Genomic DNA, 19,359 nt, shown 5'->3' on the forward strand with positions numbered 1-19,359 from the left:
ATTACTTGTAAATCAAATCAGGCAGAAATACAGCAGTAAAAGATGAACTATTAAATATGTAAGCACTGTTCCCATAAAATTAATCCCATACTCTTTGTGTGTATTCGTAAAGTTTTTAAAACCCAAAACTTCTACAATGCACGTTAATGAGTTCTAGAATTTATTCCCACACTTTATATATTTTATATCCAAGTCTCCTGAAGCTAGTGTTAATTTATATATGATTTCAGTTAACTCAGGCACATAGTTAATTTGTAATGACTGGAAGAAATATTGCACAGAATAGCCCAAAGATGTACCCCTTTGTCGCTTGTGTAAAGTTAATTATACATTGTCATAGCATATCATTTCAAATATTGTTATCTACCACAAATGTATCCTTGCATTATAGTTACATAGTTACATAGTTATATAGGCCGGAAAAAGACATGCGTCCATCAAGTTCAGCCTTTCCTATATCTGTTAATTGCTGTTGATCCAAAAGAAGGCAAAAAACCCCAGTTTGGGTCTTTCCAATTTTGCACTAACCAGGGGAAAAAAATCCTTCTTGACCCCAAAATGGCAGTCAGATTTCTCCTTGGATCAATAAGCTGTTTCCCCATAATCCTGTTTATGAACAGATTTCCACACAATGGTTTGTATTGGCTTGAAATAACAGATTGTGTTTTCTTTTTTTATATTGACTTAAAGGTTTATTTATGTAATATGTATTCTACTGTCATTTCCATTTGGCACAAAAAAAAGATTGGTCATGTAAATATCAACCCTTTAAGTTTGGGGGAAAAAGAAAAACATACCTACTTTAGGAAGAAAGGGCAACTGCAGCTTCCCCTTTGTGTGTTTTGTGCCAATGATAGAAAACATCTCCAGCACAGAAAATAGCTGGGTGCAGGGTGAATCTATATGGAGGTATTCTGCTAGCTAGGGGGTCTCTTTAAAGAGTCAGATGAGGTAGTGATGAAAGAGAGAGCTAAAATACTGAATATTTGTTCTCCCCTGTTTACACAAATGAAATAACCTCGTTCTTGTTAGGTAAAAAGCTAACTCAAGAAAAACGGGTAAATCAAAAACTACGATTTATAAGGCATCAGGTGCTGGTGACATTAGCCCAAGGGTTCTTCACGTGGTCAGCGAAGTTATCGCAAACCCTTCATTTATAGATTCTGTATCCTCGAGGTTATTGTCACAGAGCTCATACCAGGACGGATAACTGGTTTTAAAAAAGAGAGCAAAAAGTTGTTTTAAATGGATACATGTAAATGACACTAAATTTAGAAGGAATATGTTATGTTTGCAATCATTGCCTATTTTCTAGATAGCAGGAAGACATGTAAAAGAGCCAAATTTAAAAATAAAGAAGGACAAATTGCAAACCTCATTTGTATTTCAATAAACTTGGCCTAATTTAGAAGGGTTAAAAATTAAGCTCATGGTGGAAAATGTACTGAGAAAATGGGAGGTGGTATTTAGTATTCATCATTGTTAAGTATTGGGTTGTGAAAAAAAACCCAAATGCTAACTGTAAGTTAACCCCTTAATGACCAATGATGTACCAGGTATGTCATGAGAAATGGTTCCTATGGGACCAGTGACTTACCTGGTACATCATGGGTAAGAAAATGTCCCCACCTTACCGCCATAAATGGAAAATCACTGATAAATAAAGACATAGAAAAAACATTTAAAAAATGCTGCTGTCATGTATTCCAAAAGTCGTAAATTAAACCTGGTACTGATGGGGTTAAGTGTGGTCAAATTGTGAAAAATATTTTGGGGTTCTAATTGTTTGTTGTTTGTGGTCTTTGCAATACTTTATCAAGCAAATTCATTAGTTTACCTTCTACATTGAATAGGTTATTTTTTTGTAAATTTTTGGGGCCATGTACAATGACAATGGAAAATATTTAAAAATATTTGGGTGCACATCATTATATGAATACCTGCTAAATTCAGTTTGGGCTTTATTTTTATGTGGCTATTTTATAATGTTATTGCCCTTCTACTTATGTATTTATTTTTTATTTTGTTATTTTAATTTGAATTATTCAAATTCTAAACAATGATTTACATTCTCAGGCGTACGTGTGTGAGTAAACTTGCCCGCAATGGAAGGAAAGCATCCTTGCTGACAGTAGTAATGACCAACATATTGACCAGAATTTTGTGCTGACTTGGTTCCACTTCATACACCTTCCATCTTCATTAAAAAGGAACGGGGCGGGTATTGGGCTGGGAATTAGTCAGGCAACCTTTCAGCCAGTGGCTGATAAATAAAGTAAAAATAGATAAAGTGCGACTGCTAGCTGGACAAGTCGTGGCCACCTTCTTGAGCTGTCAGTGGAACATTGGGGGACTGGATCTGCTGAATTAGTTGTAGTAAAAGTAAGTGAGTGTGACCTTTGGGCACAGGCCCATACATGGCATTTGCTAAGTGATGGCTTGTTGGGCCTGGACCATCACCAGCTTGCCCAGCTGTTGATATTTTTTGCACCTCAGTACTTCCCAAGCTGATGGCATTTGTATATTTCACCAGTAATTGGCAAAATTGCTGTAAATTGTTAAAACAACTAAAGAAGATCACACGTATAGGTGCTCTTAACATAGGAAAACCTATTAATTGGTCTCAATGTCAACAAATGGAAGACAAGGCCCAGTTCAGGTTTTAAAAGTTTTGATTAAAAATATTATTTCTATATTGTGCTAGTCAATTCACCCGTAAATGTGTGTTTATATCTATATAGAAAGATACAGATGGATATCTCCTTACTATGGTTTCTACTGTGACAGTATTTATCTGTGATTATGCTCCCCAATCTGTAAAGACATTGCTTGAAACTGAACATATATATGAGAATCAGGCATTTTAACAATACATGGAATAAGTAGGTGGTTAAATTATCTATAATCTGTTACAGCTGCAGAAACTGCATTTTAATAACCCAGAATTCAGGTACAATTACAAACATGCTACCATTCAATGTTCTGTTAACCAGCAGCTAGAAAATAATAATGATTATAAAAATACCCTTAACAGGATAAAGTTCATTAACACAAATCGGTTTAGTCATGTCTAGTCATGAGACTGGAAATGTAGTCATGTAATATAGGTTAATGCAGCAACTCCGTCCTTACCCATTACAAGTGGTGTGATTGTGCTACAGATATCTGTACAAAACTATATGTTCTATCACCCTGAATCAAACAGGGCAAATTGCTTGCATTCTCTATTTAAATGGTTTGATGTTCCAAGCAAGATCTACTAAGATTAAGTGGGTTATGCCCTCATATTGAAATCCCAAAAAGTGCAGGTTATTGAACACTGACCATTTATACGAGTAGAAATGAGACATGGAAGAAAGTTTCTGAAGAAGCTACAGATCAGTGAAGAAACATGTCAAATAAATCTTTCTTCTAGAATACTTTGGCTAGGTGTTTATTTCAAATCCTGAGAGCATGTAACGATTCAGTCTATGTGTTGAGAGCTTTGAATAGCCAGGTCTACAAGTTTTAAGACAAACTATGAATTCTGCTGTTTTTTATTTCATAATTTATGTGAATAATATATTGGTGTGACTTATTAATTTCGAGTTAAACTACTAAGAGAAGAGAACTTATCTCACCTGGTAAAAAGATTGCATGATATCATATAATTGGAATGAGCATTTGATAAGTAACATTTAGATCTCAGTGTTTTTTATAAATATTTCCCATTTGACCTGTAGTAAATAAAGGTGATTTTGCACAAATAATCTAAAGTTTATATTGAAATACTAGTAGCATGCAGCAAAGTTTCAACCCATTTTCCTCTCCTCCTAAACTCTGATTACTGAGATATTGAAACACCTCAGGTCTTCCAGTGGCCCAGATTACATATTGCACGGGATAGCGCGCAACAGAGATGTTTTCTTATTTGCACAGCTCAATTAACTTGTCCCCATGCTGATTTACTAAGCCGCGAGGAAGTAACAGATGTGCATCAATGAGTGATAAGGGTGACTGCTATATATAATTAATGTATTTTTATATAAAACCAAAAATAACCCGCAGTTGCACTCAGCAGCAGTGCAGCTGGGAGTCCATTATAATGATTACAAAAAATTCCTGCCCCAGAAAAAGTGCAATGTTTAATTAACCAAATTACAATTATTTTTTATTGTGAATAAGTAAATGCATAACAGAGTATTGTTGGCTTGCCAATTCATGACCGCTGCTTCAAATGCTGCACTATTCTTTGTCTGAACCTGTTGTTTGCCTCTTTGCAAGAGTAGTTTTAGCAATCATCCCTAGAGAGATTATCATATGTTTTAGTACCTTCAAAGTGTGTCATTGTCAAATACCACGAAAATATATATATCTAGGGATATATGTGTTATATTGGACCAGTGCAAATTCGGTTATCCTAAAACCTAAAAGCAGTTTCCATCAATTGTGACTGTATTGGTATTGAGACTATATTGGTTCAAGGCCTTGACCATTAAATAACAAATGTGGCCACCACTACACTCTACACACATTTGTATCCGTCCAGCTGCAATACAAGAAATGGCGGGATCTGTTAGGTTAGTTTAAGCGTGATAAGATATATATATTTAACCCCTTAATGACAACGCCTGTGCATGTAGGGGCTCAAAATACATTGACCTTGTCCTTAAGGGGATAAAGACATATTATAATGCCTTGCTGTCGTATGATACGCTACAACTACTACTGACAATTTTATCCAATTCCGGATAAAATCCATCAGGCAAAGTCCAGTGCGTGTGTCTATGGTATTTGTAGTGTGTGTTACGTGACTGTATAGTGTTTGTGCTGTGAATATACAGCGTTCATGTGGAATCCTTATTCAGTGCATGTGCTGTGAAAGTTCTGACAAAGCCAGACATCGAGGCTCAAGTACCAAAATTTATTTGAAAACAGTACTTTTACATCAAACTTAAAGTGGAGCCTTTTTGTTCTAGTGTCGCTTTAAAAATACTTTTCGTTTATTGAGATCATATTAAAAGATTAAGAGATTTAAGGGTTATTAGCCGTTTCATTACATATCGTATTAATAGGAGTATGTGCCATCTAGTTAGTGATCTAGTTAGTGATCCTTAAATTATCTCAAAATTATCTCAAGTGGCTTGGGGATTTGGTTGGCACTGTCAAGTTTCTACGGCAAGAAGGACTGATCCGGCCCTCCATAATGCACTGCTCGAAGAGTGAGGAAACTTTGAAAAATAAGAATGCTATTGTTTGCTGAGATGACGCTGAGTTCTAGTCTTGGGTCAGGTTATCACAAAATGCTCCAATTAGTAATTATGCCCTCTTTTGCTTTTGCTAATAATGAGTAACAGAAGCCTCAGTTGAGAGCTATAAGCATGATATGAAACAGGACTTCTCAGCTGAGGCTATACCTTCCCGATGTTTCTCAATGTCTCAATTTCTTTAAAGAATTCATAATGCAATTAGTATTTCTCTGTGATTTAAAGACTATGAAATCTATCTTAGTTTATGCAAGCTTTTTTTGCTTCACTCTTAAGATAGCTAACACAAGCTTCCACAGTTGAGGGATGTTCCAGGCAGTATTCAAACAGAAAATCAGGTTATAAGCTTCTTAGACTCTTTTAGGTAATTTAGTCATTTTAATCTATTTTAGTAGTCCTCCATTAAAAATCGTTTAATCTATTTTAGTAGTTTTAGCAATCAGCCCTAAAGAGATTATCATATACTTTAGTACCTTCAAAGCGTGTCATTATGGAACACCACAAAAACCAAAAAAGGCTGTTTTAGGGGAATTAGAAAGTTTGCAATATCTAGGTATATATATATATATATATACATATATATATATACATATATATATATACATATATATATATATATATATTTATATGTATATATATATATATATATATATGTATATATATATATATATATACATATATATATATATATATATATATATATATATATATATATCTCCCTGTTTAAACATATCTCAGATCAATGCAGATTCAGTCAACTAAAAATTAAAAGCAGTTTCCATCAATTGTGGTGATACAAATCATTTCACCTCATTAACCACTAGTAAACCCTTTGTATCCAACTTATTTTAGACATGTTTATTTCAAAGTAATATGACAATTTTTGCTATGTGTTTGCTGAATTATGAATCACATTTTTAATATTTATTGCACCAATGTGTTTTTTGCAGAACAGAAAATGTTTTCTTCAAATATCTTATTTATATACTTCAACATCAGCAAAGATCAGTGCGTAAATCCCATAGATTGTGCAGATTCCTAAAACTAAACCCCTATTCTACCCCAAATGTAAAAAAAAAAATATTTTAATAACTATCAAATAGAAAAACTTACTCTTTCCTCGCCTGACGATCAGAGGTATAATGACTAGTTTGTATTCCTAATGATGTTCCATGTCATCATGATTTTCATGTCACGCTATATCCATCGTAACAACATAAAACATACGAACAGGCGTGGTTGCTGATAAAGGGTCTAAAGATATTCCATTAAAAATCAGTTTTTGATCAATTTGATGTTAACTAGACAAAGTTTGCATTTCTTTCAAAGTGATCCTAGACTTATCAACAGTGTTGTATATCTTGACAAACACTGCAGTCTACACTGGGATGTCAGTTCAGGCATGGGCACACCCGGCAAATACGCAGACTCTGACCAAAGGACACCTTGGGCTTGGATATTATTGAAAATTATGGAAGAGCAGCTAGTTCTGAACAATAGCTTCCTCTGCTGCCTGTTAGCAATAGTCTATTCAAAGTTCGAGCAGTATATTTCTAGGGTTTTTAACAAGAGATTTTTCAAAAAACATTTCATGAATACACATTCATGAATATTTCACTTTTTATCCTTATTTATTATTGACAGGTAAGGTATCAGACTTTCAAAAGCACCAATTGGGGAGTAGTTGGAATCAGTCTTATGAACTGCTTGGTTTCTACACATTTTTAGGTGATTTGTACAACAGAACAGAGTCAATTTTTAAAACTTAATTATTTAAATAGCTAAAAGACTATCAATTTTTCGTTTTCAAACAAGTAAATACCACCACTGATTTGTGTTTCTGCACTCACATATCCATTGCTTAATGTCTATTGACCTAAAATGTTTGGCTATCTGCTAAGGTATTTAACAGATTACCATGTGCTGATATCTCTATTTCTGATGCATATTATTTTATGTTAATACAATAATATAAGACATTTTTGGGTATTGGATATATTTGTTTTATTGACTTAGCTATATTTTTGGCAAACTGAGATGTTTTTTTCTAATGATGGCAATTTTGTGTTTGGAACCCTGATTATTGTACCCAAATATGTTTGACCTTATTTAAGTGAATCAGACCTGCCTACTTTATCAGATCAAACATGAGATATATACATACATGGGGAGTCTCTGGGTTTGATTTCAATATGTACAGTATAAGGGTAAAATTACTGTGTTCCCATAGCAAATCCTTTAATGGTATCAATCATGTTAAATTGTTTAAAGTGCCAGGGCCAGCTCATCATTGCCAATCTGGCCCTGGAATCTTTGTTTATATCTATCTTTCTAGATCAATAAATATATATTGTGCTATTTACTTTGTCCATGTATTATTCTGTGTGCTTATATACTAATTCCCTTTTTATTTTTATTTTAACAGATGTTTGAGACCATGGGAGCAACAAAGATGAATAAAATGGGTGCCAACTTTAACTGATGAGATATAATAGCAACCCCAATATAAATAACTACTTCCATTACTTGTACACATTGGTGAAACCCTTCTACAACTATGTTATCACATTCACTTCTAGTACTTCTTCTCTGGATTTCCAAACCAAACCCTTGCCATACTGAACTTTACTTTAAGAGGACTCCTGATGATCAACCTAAAGAAATCTTGCCACATTTTTCAGTGAATGATGGTAAGCTACTTAGTCGGCACAAGCGGGGCTGGATGTGGAATCAGTTCTTCTTGTTAGAAGAGTATACTGGATTTGATAATCAATATGTTGGAAAGGTATGTTATCGATGCATGCATATTTAATAAAAAAACTGGTATCTTTATACAAATATTACATAGATATACCTTTGCAGCGAATCACGAGCACGGAATTTAAATATTTTAAAAAAAACTGCGGTCTTCAAGGGAAGACGCAGTTTGCCAACGCTGGTCCTGAAGGGGTTAATATGTGAACAATTGTTTGTCTTTCATTGTGAAAAAAACATATTGATACTTATGAATTCACTTTTTTTTTTTTTTTTTTTAAAAAGGGCAGTAAATCTGGTAACTAATTTAAAGGGCAGTCAAAACCATTTGTGTCAGAGACATAAACTGATTCATGTCTTACAACTAACCAGGAAGTGTCTTATGTGGATCAATGGTACAAAAAGGGTTAACAGAGCATCTTGTCTGTCCATGTAGATATGTAAACACATGGTTATATGTGTAAAATGTTTATAATCTTAAATTATTGAAAAGAGCAAATGTACAAATTGCGCGACAGTCATGTAAACAACGCAATTCCTATCACTAATCTTAAATTAGTGAAAAAGGAAAACTGACCAAATATTTTTAATGAAAAAAAACATATTTTTTAGCATTTTTCTTTTATTTTGCACTTTAAATAAGACTGACCAGTACTGCCTCATTTTATTTATTGGTGTACTTAGGTTATGTTTCTGATTTCCAAAGGAAAAAATTAAAAGTTGGGAGGGACATTTTTTTCATCAAGACTGGGCATTCTATTAAAGAACATATCATACTGTATGTGTAAAGTACATGCACGTGGCATTGTTTTAGATTTATAATTTTTCATATTTTTATTTCTCATTTTTTGTCAATTTAAATTATATTTTTCATTTATAAGTAAACATGAGCAACTAGAAAAAAAAAAGTAAGCAAGGAAAAAGTAGCCTGAAACATTAAACGTCAAGGGAATTGTTTGACAGGTTTACTATCATATAACTTTTAGAACAATGAAGAATAGAGGGAGGTAAATATTAAGCATATTAAAGGAACAACCTTGTATTGTTCTCACAGTTTAAAGAATCTATTATTGTTTTACTGGCATTGAAATCTGTTGTGCAAACTTCTCAGGGTTTGATTATTAGCAACAGAGTATTCAACTAAATTTAATGAATAATACATATGTGGCAAAAATGATAAATATAATTTTACCAAAATACACAAAAGAATCTATTGTACTATGTGATAAAAGAAAACCTAAGCTATACTCATAGAGATATACTGTGAAACAGATAATTATTTTTTTTTATCTCTTGTTAAGCTTCTTTCTATGCATATATAATTCCTGCACAATCTAAGACTTTCAATTTCCATATTAATAATTGCACTCATTAAAACATTATCAATGTTAGTATAGTAAGAGCTGATCATAGTATCATGCATCCCAAGCAGCTGCCTAGGGTGCCTGAACCAGTCCTAATAATGAAGGACTACGTCTGTCAATAGCTTAGAAACACATTCACTGCTTCCATAATTAACACACGCTATTTGCTGCTTTGCGTCTTCGCACAAACTGATCGGGACATTCCAAACCAGAGATCTGGCGTACATTTTCATATCTTGCGTTTCATCCCAGTCAAGCAACTGCCTCTGCTGGACTGCAAATGAACTCCCCTCTGCGAATAGAAAAATCCCTAAAGTTTAAAGGTGGATCAGTACTATTCCACCACTCTGCCTAATTTAACACTTTTATAACTAAATGTAGCATTAGAAACATCATCCCTAGTGCCCAGACCCTTTCCAGGAATAATTCTTTAATCGTGTAAAATTTTTGTCTTATTCATATTTTTTGCTACTGTTAGGTTGTTGCCATAGAAACCATATAAAACTAAAATGGTATATAAGTATGTAAAAACATGAAAAAAAATTACAAGGAGGGACCAGGCAGTATTATTTTCTGGGGTGCCATTTGATTATTGACTGGCCCTACCAACCCCATTACCTCTTGATCTGCTCCATATTGGAGGGTGATCCTTGCACAACTTGATTCAGATTAGAGCCAGTGTAAGGTGGTATACAAGGGAGATCTGCATACTCCAAAAGATTGAGGGTGTGACCAGACGTCTCCTCTCCCTCCAACAAAGTAATATAAATTCATGGAAAAGAATCAGATTACCAATCAAGCAACCAACCTTTATCCATGTGGTAGAAGCTACTGCGGCAACAGCTGCATTTTGTTATTCCTTTTTAAATTCTTTCCCATTTCTTTAGTGTCAAAATTCAAGTCATCTGGTAGTTGTAATGTTAAGAGCACCTAAAATAATATTAATTTAAAGTTTTTATGCATACCCTGCAGTGCATTTTAAAGTATCTAGGGCAAAAATACATTTTGGCACCCGTCCATTTTTTATAGCATTGTGGTTTTAATTTAATTTAAAAACTCATTGTTGCTTTACTATTTTATCTAAACATTATTGTAAATTTAAGGGCTATAGAACACTATGATATACTTACACTCACCAAACATTCTCACATCTTAGAAATAAGGGGCATCAAGGAAAGAAATAGGGGCACAGGGGAAAATTCTGCTAGGGGCTGCCACCACTTTGGATATATCTCTTTAGGAAGAATAAGGTGCTGTTGCCTGGGGTGTCTGGTGTTAAAACCGACCATGGCATTAAGCATAGCGTCAATTCTTCATGCATATGGATGACTTGCATTAAAATGATTGGGGAATTAATCCATGGTTCAAAATTTAAATAAAGGCAACTCACAAGAGTAAGCACCCATTTAAAAGGGAACTTTATTTTTTATTACTAAGAGACAACTCAAAAGCTACAACTTGAGCTAAAATATACTAGAGGCACATGCACACAAAGTGTTAAAAGTACACTACATGCTTCTGTAAAGATAGCAAGGGGAGAAATGCATAATGATTAGAAGGTAAAACGGACGCCAAAGTGAAGCAAATTATAAATAATCTATATTTAGGGGACTGTACTATCAAAAGAAAAATCAATTTAGCCATACCCAATATCATTACAATTTGACGCTATAAAAATCTATAAATTATTACTTAGAGGAGAGGAGGATGTCATATACTGATTTTTTTTTCCAGTCGCAGTGATAATAGAAAACACCCGAACAGAAATTTGTAACACACGGAAAAAAAAATCCATGTTATTTAGCCATAAAGACCACCAAATTAAATAGTACCAAGGTACTAGCTTTGTATTACCGTCATAAAATAGCAGAGTTAAATTGGTATCTTTTTTGATTAGATCTGTATTTCAAGAAAATAATCTAACTCAAGGGACATACGCAATCAAAATAAAACCTAGCAATAGAAAGGAAATTGTAAGGGAAATGTTAAAAGTCCTCAGGTCCATACTATTATAAAAGACGATGCTTAGGGGAAGACGCATAGTAATGGCTTCTTATTTTGTATCCATCACTAGACCCATTTAATCATTCAGGTAAGGCTGTTGTAAACTATGTTTGTAATTTATTGCTGCTGTGTTTCAGTAAAGCACTTTGATCACCGTGCCTGGTGACACTTTCATTGACTTACCATTGTATGTGACCTCTACTTCTTTTTCTGGGTTCTGCAGCACATTGAAGTCAAAGTAAAGCTACTTAAACAATATGTTCTACTAAAGTTCCTTATCTATTAAAAAAGAAAAAAAAATGTTACAGTCACTAAAGATTCAATTATCACTTGATTTCCGGAAGAACTATTTGGTGCAATTTGCTGTTGTCAGCTTGAATCACAACATACAGTATAAGTTCAAGGAGGGATGATAGACCATGAGTTAAATTGAATTGTTGCATTTTTCAATTGACACCTTGTTGGGAACATGTTATCTTTAAAAATATCCCTCTCCCCCAATTAGAGTTTCGAATAAGTGAATGGATATAAATAATAATAATTATTATTATTATTAATATTTACAAAAAGGGAAACCTAGTAACAAAATGGATTTATCTGGTTGATTCAATGCATTCATTTGGAAACGGCTGGTGGAGAAAAATGCTTTGCACTTGTTTTTTTATTGTGAACCTGTCCTACCTTCTTTGATCTGAAAAATGTCTGACCATCAGTCTACTGTGCCCCTTTGTTATGTTTCTTTTAGACGTTGCCTGTGATTTTGCTTAGACCTTCTAGATTTTGCTGAATGGTTCTTTCATTCCTGCCATTGGGATCCTTATAATTCTGAGCCATTACAGGGACCTGATTTCTTTAAATCTTACTTTACCCTATGTACGTAAGGTCTGAAACCAGCCAGTCTTCAAGTTTATCTCATATTGCTAAATGCTGAGTTGCTGGTGCCACAACTAGGTGTGGTACACGTGGCCTACTAGGCTGTGGGCTTCAGGGAATTAAAATTGGCTGATTTCGGAGTTAGTTTGCTAACAAAGCACCAGTTAGTGGTTAGTGCAGTTAACATGATTGTGTATCTTTCCCACAAATGCTTCTTGATGTTGCTTGTAATTTTTTTCATGCTCGGTGACCTATGCATGTTTTCTGCTTCCTTGATTTCTGACATTCTTTTTGTGCTGGAGACCCATCAGTTCGGTATCTTCACATTCTCTTTAAGATTTATTATCCAGCTCAAATATTTATACTTATGCTGGCATAGCTGTAGATATTGATCGTTTATCTTCACATGCTCCTGGTACTCAGATTTGTCCAAAGAAAGCCCTCAGACATTCTACAACATTAATAAAGTAAGTGAAAAATGCTTTGTAGTAAATGCCAGCGGTGATGTTAAAATGGTTTAAAAGAACAGTTTTCTTGTATAATAATATCCATTTTGCTCTGGTAACCAGATAGAACTTTTTATTTTTTTTAACTGTACTGTGAAAGGAGGTCTATCATATTCTAGAACCAAGCCTACTCCGCTTTGTGTGGAAGAGGATAACTCATAAAAAAACGGATGCTTAAGAGGTCAACATACAACAACTTGTTTGTTGTATAATGAAATGTAATTGTCTAATTACTGCTTTTGCAGCACTGACCTCAATCATAGCTCCCACATGGCTTACTAGTCATACACTGAAGCTGAGACACATTTTGACACACTGCAGTAAAGTAAGTACATGGCCCACCGAAATTTCCACCTGCATCTAACAATGCCCTTCTACAAAGGAGTCCAACTTTGGGCACCTAAATGTTGGGAGTATGTGCTTATATTGTAGCACCAGTTTAGATTAGCTCAATTATGAACAGGGAGACATTTTAATAGCCTATACTACAGTGTATCTCTGCTCAGGAGAGTCTCACATTTTAGCCCACTTACAGAAAATGCCATTACAGGGAAAAAAATCTCCTTCATCATATCAGTTTAATCCTACTCACACATTCAATACAGAAGTGAAAGGGGCAACCCCCAAGATAGACAGCGGCATGCCCGACACTTGGCTTTCCCTCTTTATGTCCCTAATTTTCAAGAGGAGGCGTAGTTGATTGGGGACACAGAATGTTGCATTGTATGACCCCAAAGATGGGTTGGGCTTTTCAGGCTAAGTGTGTTTCTTTTGTGTGGGGATGTATGTGTGTCTGTCTGGGTATGTTAGTGTGTGGGTATGTCAGTGTGTGAACATGTGTCTTTGGGTATTGTGTGTGCCTGGGTATGGTAGTGTATGAACATTTGTCTTTGTCTGGGTATGTGAGTGTAAGTACCTGGATTTGTTAGTGTTAGTGCCTCGGTACGTTAGAGTGTGTGTATAGTATCTTAGTGTGTGAGCATGTCTTTGTTTGGGATGTAATCATGTGTGTCTGGGTATGTTAGGGAACATGTTTGGGTATGTTAGTGAACGTGTGTGTGTGTGTGTTAGGGTATGATAGTGAATGTGTGTGTACAGTATGTCTGTGTGTATGTTAGTATGTAAGTGTGTGCCTGGGTATGTTAGTATGTGTGTGAGTGTCTGGTTATATTTGTGAGTCTTTGGGGGTATTTTAGTGTATGAACATTTCTTTCGAAATGTTAGTGTGTGTTAATGGGTATGTTAGAATGTGTGTTCTTCTGGGTATGTAAGTATGTGTGTAGGTATATTTTTGGGTGTGTGGGTATGTAGATAATATAACTTATGTAGGTTTCATGTGCAAAAGGAAGGGTCAGAGGTGTATTGTTTAGTATGTATGTGCATAGGGTAATGTGACTGTATAGTATTGTAAAGATGTTTATAGTCTTGTGTGACTACACATGTATTGTGTAGTGTAACTGTAAATTGTATATAGAGTGACTGTGTATAGGGTATTGTTATTGTGTATTGCTTAGTATGCTTGTTGCTAGGGTAGGACTGAATTCTGTACTTGTTATAATGTATTGTATAATGTACTGTATAGTGTATTGTGTAGAGGGTAGTTCAACTATGTACAGAGTGGGAGGTATGGGCACAAGGTAGTGTCACTCTGAATTGTTTGGGACGTATGTCTTTAAGGTAGTGTGATTGTGTATAGAGTAGTAAGCATGTATATAAGGTAGGGTCCATTTTTGTTTATTAATATGCTTGTATAGGTGACTACATTGTGTGGTTTGTATGTGTTTAGGGTCGAGAAACTACAGGGTAGTATACATGTTCACAAAGGGAGAAAGGGTGAGAATATCGCTCCACATTTTTTTCAGACTGAAAGCTCTGGAAATTCAATTTGCTTTCTGAAAATAGATTTTAGCTTTCAACGGCCTCATCAGTGGAAAGCAATTGGTATCCTTCTAGTCGCATTCATGCAAGGACTCACCATTACACTTGAAGACTGATTCATTTTTTTTGTTCTGGACCACCCTCTGCACAGGCAACAAGATATGAGACTAGTCAAATTAACTTACATTTGAGTAAAAATCCAAGAGATCCAACACATATCTTGATAGCCTGCTATATATGCATCCTTACGCTCCCGAGACATTACAGGGATCTGGAGTGCGCTCTTCTCTAATTCTACCCAGTGCATGTAAGGTCCCAAATCAGCCAGCTGCCAAGTTGATCTGATATTGCTGACAGCTAAGATCCTGATGCCATATCTAGATGTAATACAAGATGTACACATGTAGACATGCATGATGCCCCAGGGGGAGCGAAGGCTGGCCTGTGTGGTCAAATCCAGGAGACGAGCTCCAATTGCTGAAAAGTTAATGCTGATTCTGATAGAAAGGTGTAAGAACACATCACAATTTGTTGTGTATGGGTCCGTGTAGACACAGACCAGTCAGAGTGCCTATGCTGACCCCTGTGCACTGCCTAATGCGCCTACAATGGGCACATGAGCATAAGAAAGGTTTTCTTTTACATCACATGGATGGCCACCTGTGTGTGTGCTGCTTACCAGGAGAACACATGGCACCAAGATGCATCCATGGAGGCCCCACTTCTCAACTTAATGGACCTGCTGCTAACATCTTGGTGCCAGATACCACAGGACACCTTCAGAGGTCTAGTGGAATCCATGCCTTGATGGGTCAGGGCTATTTTGGCAGCAAAAGTGGAACCTAAACACTATAAGGGAGGTGGTCATAAAGTTATGGCTGATTGGTGTACTTTTTTTTCACAATGTGGGGTTAGTCTGTTGACATGAATGAAACATTTGAATGGTTTACAGCAATTATAATTGTACATTTTTTAATTGGATTTAAATATTGTCTCCCCATATGTATTTGTTTTTCTCCCTACTCCATAACTTCATAACTTGATTGGCAGAAAGTCAGACCTGTGATATACTTACTGTCAACCAGATCCACCACTGCCTTAGCATATGTCACAGGGGGTCATCCCCCTATACATGCATGGAAAGGGCTCCCATTGATTTCAGTGGCTACTTCAAGCAGCCAAACAATGGTAAGTTAAAACCCAGATGAGATAGGGTCTGTAGCTTTTACCTAAGGTAAGGTTTTTGTTTTATTTATTGTTTACATTTTAAAGAATGCATATTAAAGTACTTTAATGTGCATTCTTCTTTGGGAGGCTGTCAGGGACATTAAGCTGCCTCACATTTAATCAGTTCAAATCGGTGTAAAATGTTCCATATATAGACCAAATGAGATCTGTTTTGGTAAATTAGTAAGATTACACATAATATTTCCTTCTAACCAATTCATGAAAATGATTCATTCAATTCCAATGTTGCATTTTTTTAGCTCTTTGAACTCCTTTGGATTTCTACTGTTCCCATGGGTTGATTTGCTTATCATAATGGCAACTCCGTCTCCATGAATTTCAATAAGGAAGCATGGCATTATGTATAGCAAATAGAATCAGTGAAATGTGAAATTAATTAAACTCTTAAGAACAATGTGGATTCAAACCAAGAAAACAAAAATCAAAGAGTGAAGGAAACCACTGGATTCTTTAAAAAAACAGTTAGCTTTTAAATGAACAATTTAAAGGGTGTGATATATTCTAAGAAAATGAATGCACCCTGTCTGTGGCCTAAAATAATGTAAAGTGTATATATTAGAATGATGATTTACAGAAAGGCTGAACTTCAACGCTAAAATCGAGCTTTTACAAGTTTTATATTTCATTATGCATTATAATGGGCATAGCTCCGTACCCTGGGGGTTTGAGTTTTCAATAAAAAATGTGTTAGGTACTTTAATAATTTTGTTTGAAATTAATGGAAAAATAATGAGGAAGATATTTTTAAGGGGGGGGGCTTGTATTTTTTAGATATCATGTTGTGATCCATTGATTGCCTAACTTTAGTTTATATTGATACAGTATATTAGACTTGTACACATGGACCAGAAAATATTCAGATCTTTTTTTGGATATTTAATTTTGATAATTATATTTGTTTTCGATATAATTTGGAGGGCTTTTTTGATTCAGCAATAAAATTAATTGTAACTCTCTCGGTCACTCTCACTCTCTCTTGTTTTCAGTCGCACATTCTTACTCTCGCTTACACTCTCTCTCTCTTAATGTATCCCTTATCTAACAGCTACTTTTCATCTCCACTTTTCCATCTCTTTCTCTGCAGCTCCTTTTGCATCCAATAACCTACAATTAAAATGTATATGTTGCTTGAAACATATTGCTCATAGAATAACCCAGTTATGAAACAATTATTATTAGGACCTTTAAACAATTTTGTTTATATGATTTATTTATGTGTGTTTGCTCATTAAAAGTTCCTTGGCACACGTCAATTTATGGTTAACCACTTTCACGTAAATCAAGAACTCAGCCGTAATTTAGTGGCCTTCTTTTTTGACACTTTCAAAAATCCAAATTAATCTAATTCTTTGTATTTTTGCGCTATTATTGACAGCCTGGAATATAGTTTGCAGTATATTGCAACATAATTATTTTGTCTGCTCTGTTCTGTTATGAATTATAATGTATTACGGAAATTTCCATTTTTCTCCTTCAGCTGCTGTAAGCTTTTAATCCACCAGTGATAATGGAATCCCTTAAAAAAGTTTAGGACAAATTCAAACTATAATTAGGTGCTTTATTTACTTGAAAATATTAGACATGCTACAATGGAATATTAAATGTACAGTCATTCTGAATATTTTGACTTTTAAATACCTTTGTTGACTTAACCAAATGCATATGAGTGGTCAGATTGTAAAGGGTGAAAATGCAATCACTCCCTGTCTTTCTCCATCATGTTGGCAATTATATACCTCACATGGATGCCTGACCATTACATGATGACATCTCATTCTTAATACATAGACATTAATATGAAGTTGATCACCCCATGTGCAGCTATAACAGCTTCTAGGAAGTCATCTGGGCATGGTTTCCACAAAAGTTTGGTGTGTTTCTGGGGCAATATTTGCCCATTCGTCCAGTAGAGCATTTGTGAGGTCAGGTACTGATGTTGGATGAGAAGGCCTGTCTTGCAATGTCTGTTCCAGTTCATCTGAAGGGGGTTTACTGAGGTTGAGGACAGGGTTCTGTGCTGGCCAATCAAGTTCTTCCACACCAAACTCATCCAACCATGTATTTATGGACCTTGCTTAGCTAGACCCAAGGTATCTGCATACTGCATATACATGCAGATGCATAGGAGACGTGTATCTGTTATCAAAAGCAAACATGTGAAAGGTAAATATAATATTTTTCCTTCTGTCCCCTTTCTAATTATCTAATACCTCATCACCACCAACTACCTGGATATTGTCGATGCCCATTTTTCAACTCTTGACAAAAACATTTGGCTATACTCCACATTCAAAAGTAACTGGTTGCTAAATGTCTAAAAAAACACGATTGTATTACAATCCTAAATTATTATATTTATTGATTATATGATCACCATGACTTGTACACAAACTTTAATGTATAATATTTGTAGAATATTTGACCTTATTTTTATCATAGAAATCCACATACACTCAAATACATACACTGATTTTCCATTATACGCCATACATATTAAATGATGCATGCAGAGTTATTGAATAGGGTTTCATATCTGCAAAGGAAATTGAAAACCTGCGCTAAACACCTGCACCAGATTTGTTGGGTTTCTGTGTAATATTCTAGGTCATGATTTTGCCCTGCCTAAACTCATATTTTACATCAGGAGTTGAATCAGAAGCATCCAATAATATTTGCAGATACACTGTAAATGGGGGAAAGGTAGACATCAATATCCAAAGTTCAGGAAAACAAATTTGTGCCTGTCAAGACCTAGTCAACACATAGTTAAGAAAATGCATTTCAGCTCTCTAGTTGTATAGAAGGTCTTCAAATTATTGACCCAGCATGGCTCTTTCTGTAATAACCCTCTGGAGAGATGTTATATACAATTTATTCCAATGCTTGTCACTTTCATTCAGTTTCATTATTCCTGTAAGTATAAAGATGGCTCTCTAGAGTTGTGTCTGTTGTCATGGACTAAAAATACATATGGAACCATATGTCTATTTAATCCAATTTTATAGGCTTGCGAGTTTGTTTTACCTCGCAGTAACCAGAAGGTATTTTATCAAGTAAATTACTTTTCTACTGTTACAAGAAAAGAAGTTTCTTTATTACCGCTCATACATTATAGAGTATATTATAGTCCTGCATGTATGATTCTACTGCAGTGGTTGCTGCTAAGATTTTTGTTAACTTTATGTTTTGTTAATCCGGTTAATCATGCCTTTTACAACTTTTTACTTCCGGTAGTCTGCTTAAAATTCTAAAAATAAATTAAAAAAAATAATATTGTCTGCTAAAAAACGTTTGAAAATGTACCTATTGCTTAAAATACTACATTTCTAATATACCTGTGTACTTTGCATAATACTTGCACTGCTCATAAATATCACAGGTGGCTATAGTAGTAGTACACTCTATTATTTCTCCTTAAAAATGACCTCTGTTTTAATTAACTGTTTAAAAAATGAATTCATTAACTTACTTTAATGAGATACCTTT

The 19,359-nt window shown here is 34.8% G+C and overlaps 1 protein-coding gene across 1 annotated transcript in view; it reads left to right on the forward strand.

Moving 5' to 3' along the window:
• The first annotated feature begins 7,962 nt into the window (after positions 1-7,962).
• The window catches only part of LOC149302554 (cadherin-10-like), a 74,545-nt gene continuing 63,148 nt past the window's right edge, over positions 7,963-19,359 (forward strand). Inside the window, exon 1 of the mRNA XM_089482327.1 lies at positions 7,963-8,031. Coding sequence (XP_089338453.1) covers positions 7,969-8,031 — 63 coding nt within the window. The 5' untranslated portion in view covers positions 7,963-7,968. The remainder of the gene's footprint in view (positions 8,032-19,359) is intronic.

The sequence above is a fragment of the Sceloporus occidentalis genome, unplaced genomic scaffold (genome assembly GCF_023333645.1).
Source record: "Sceloporus occidentalis isolate IW3139 unplaced genomic scaffold, rSceOcc1.0.p SCAF_18, whole genome shotgun sequence".
NCBI classification, from domain to species: Eukaryota; Metazoa; Chordata; class Lepidosauria; order Squamata; family Phrynosomatidae; genus Sceloporus; species Sceloporus occidentalis.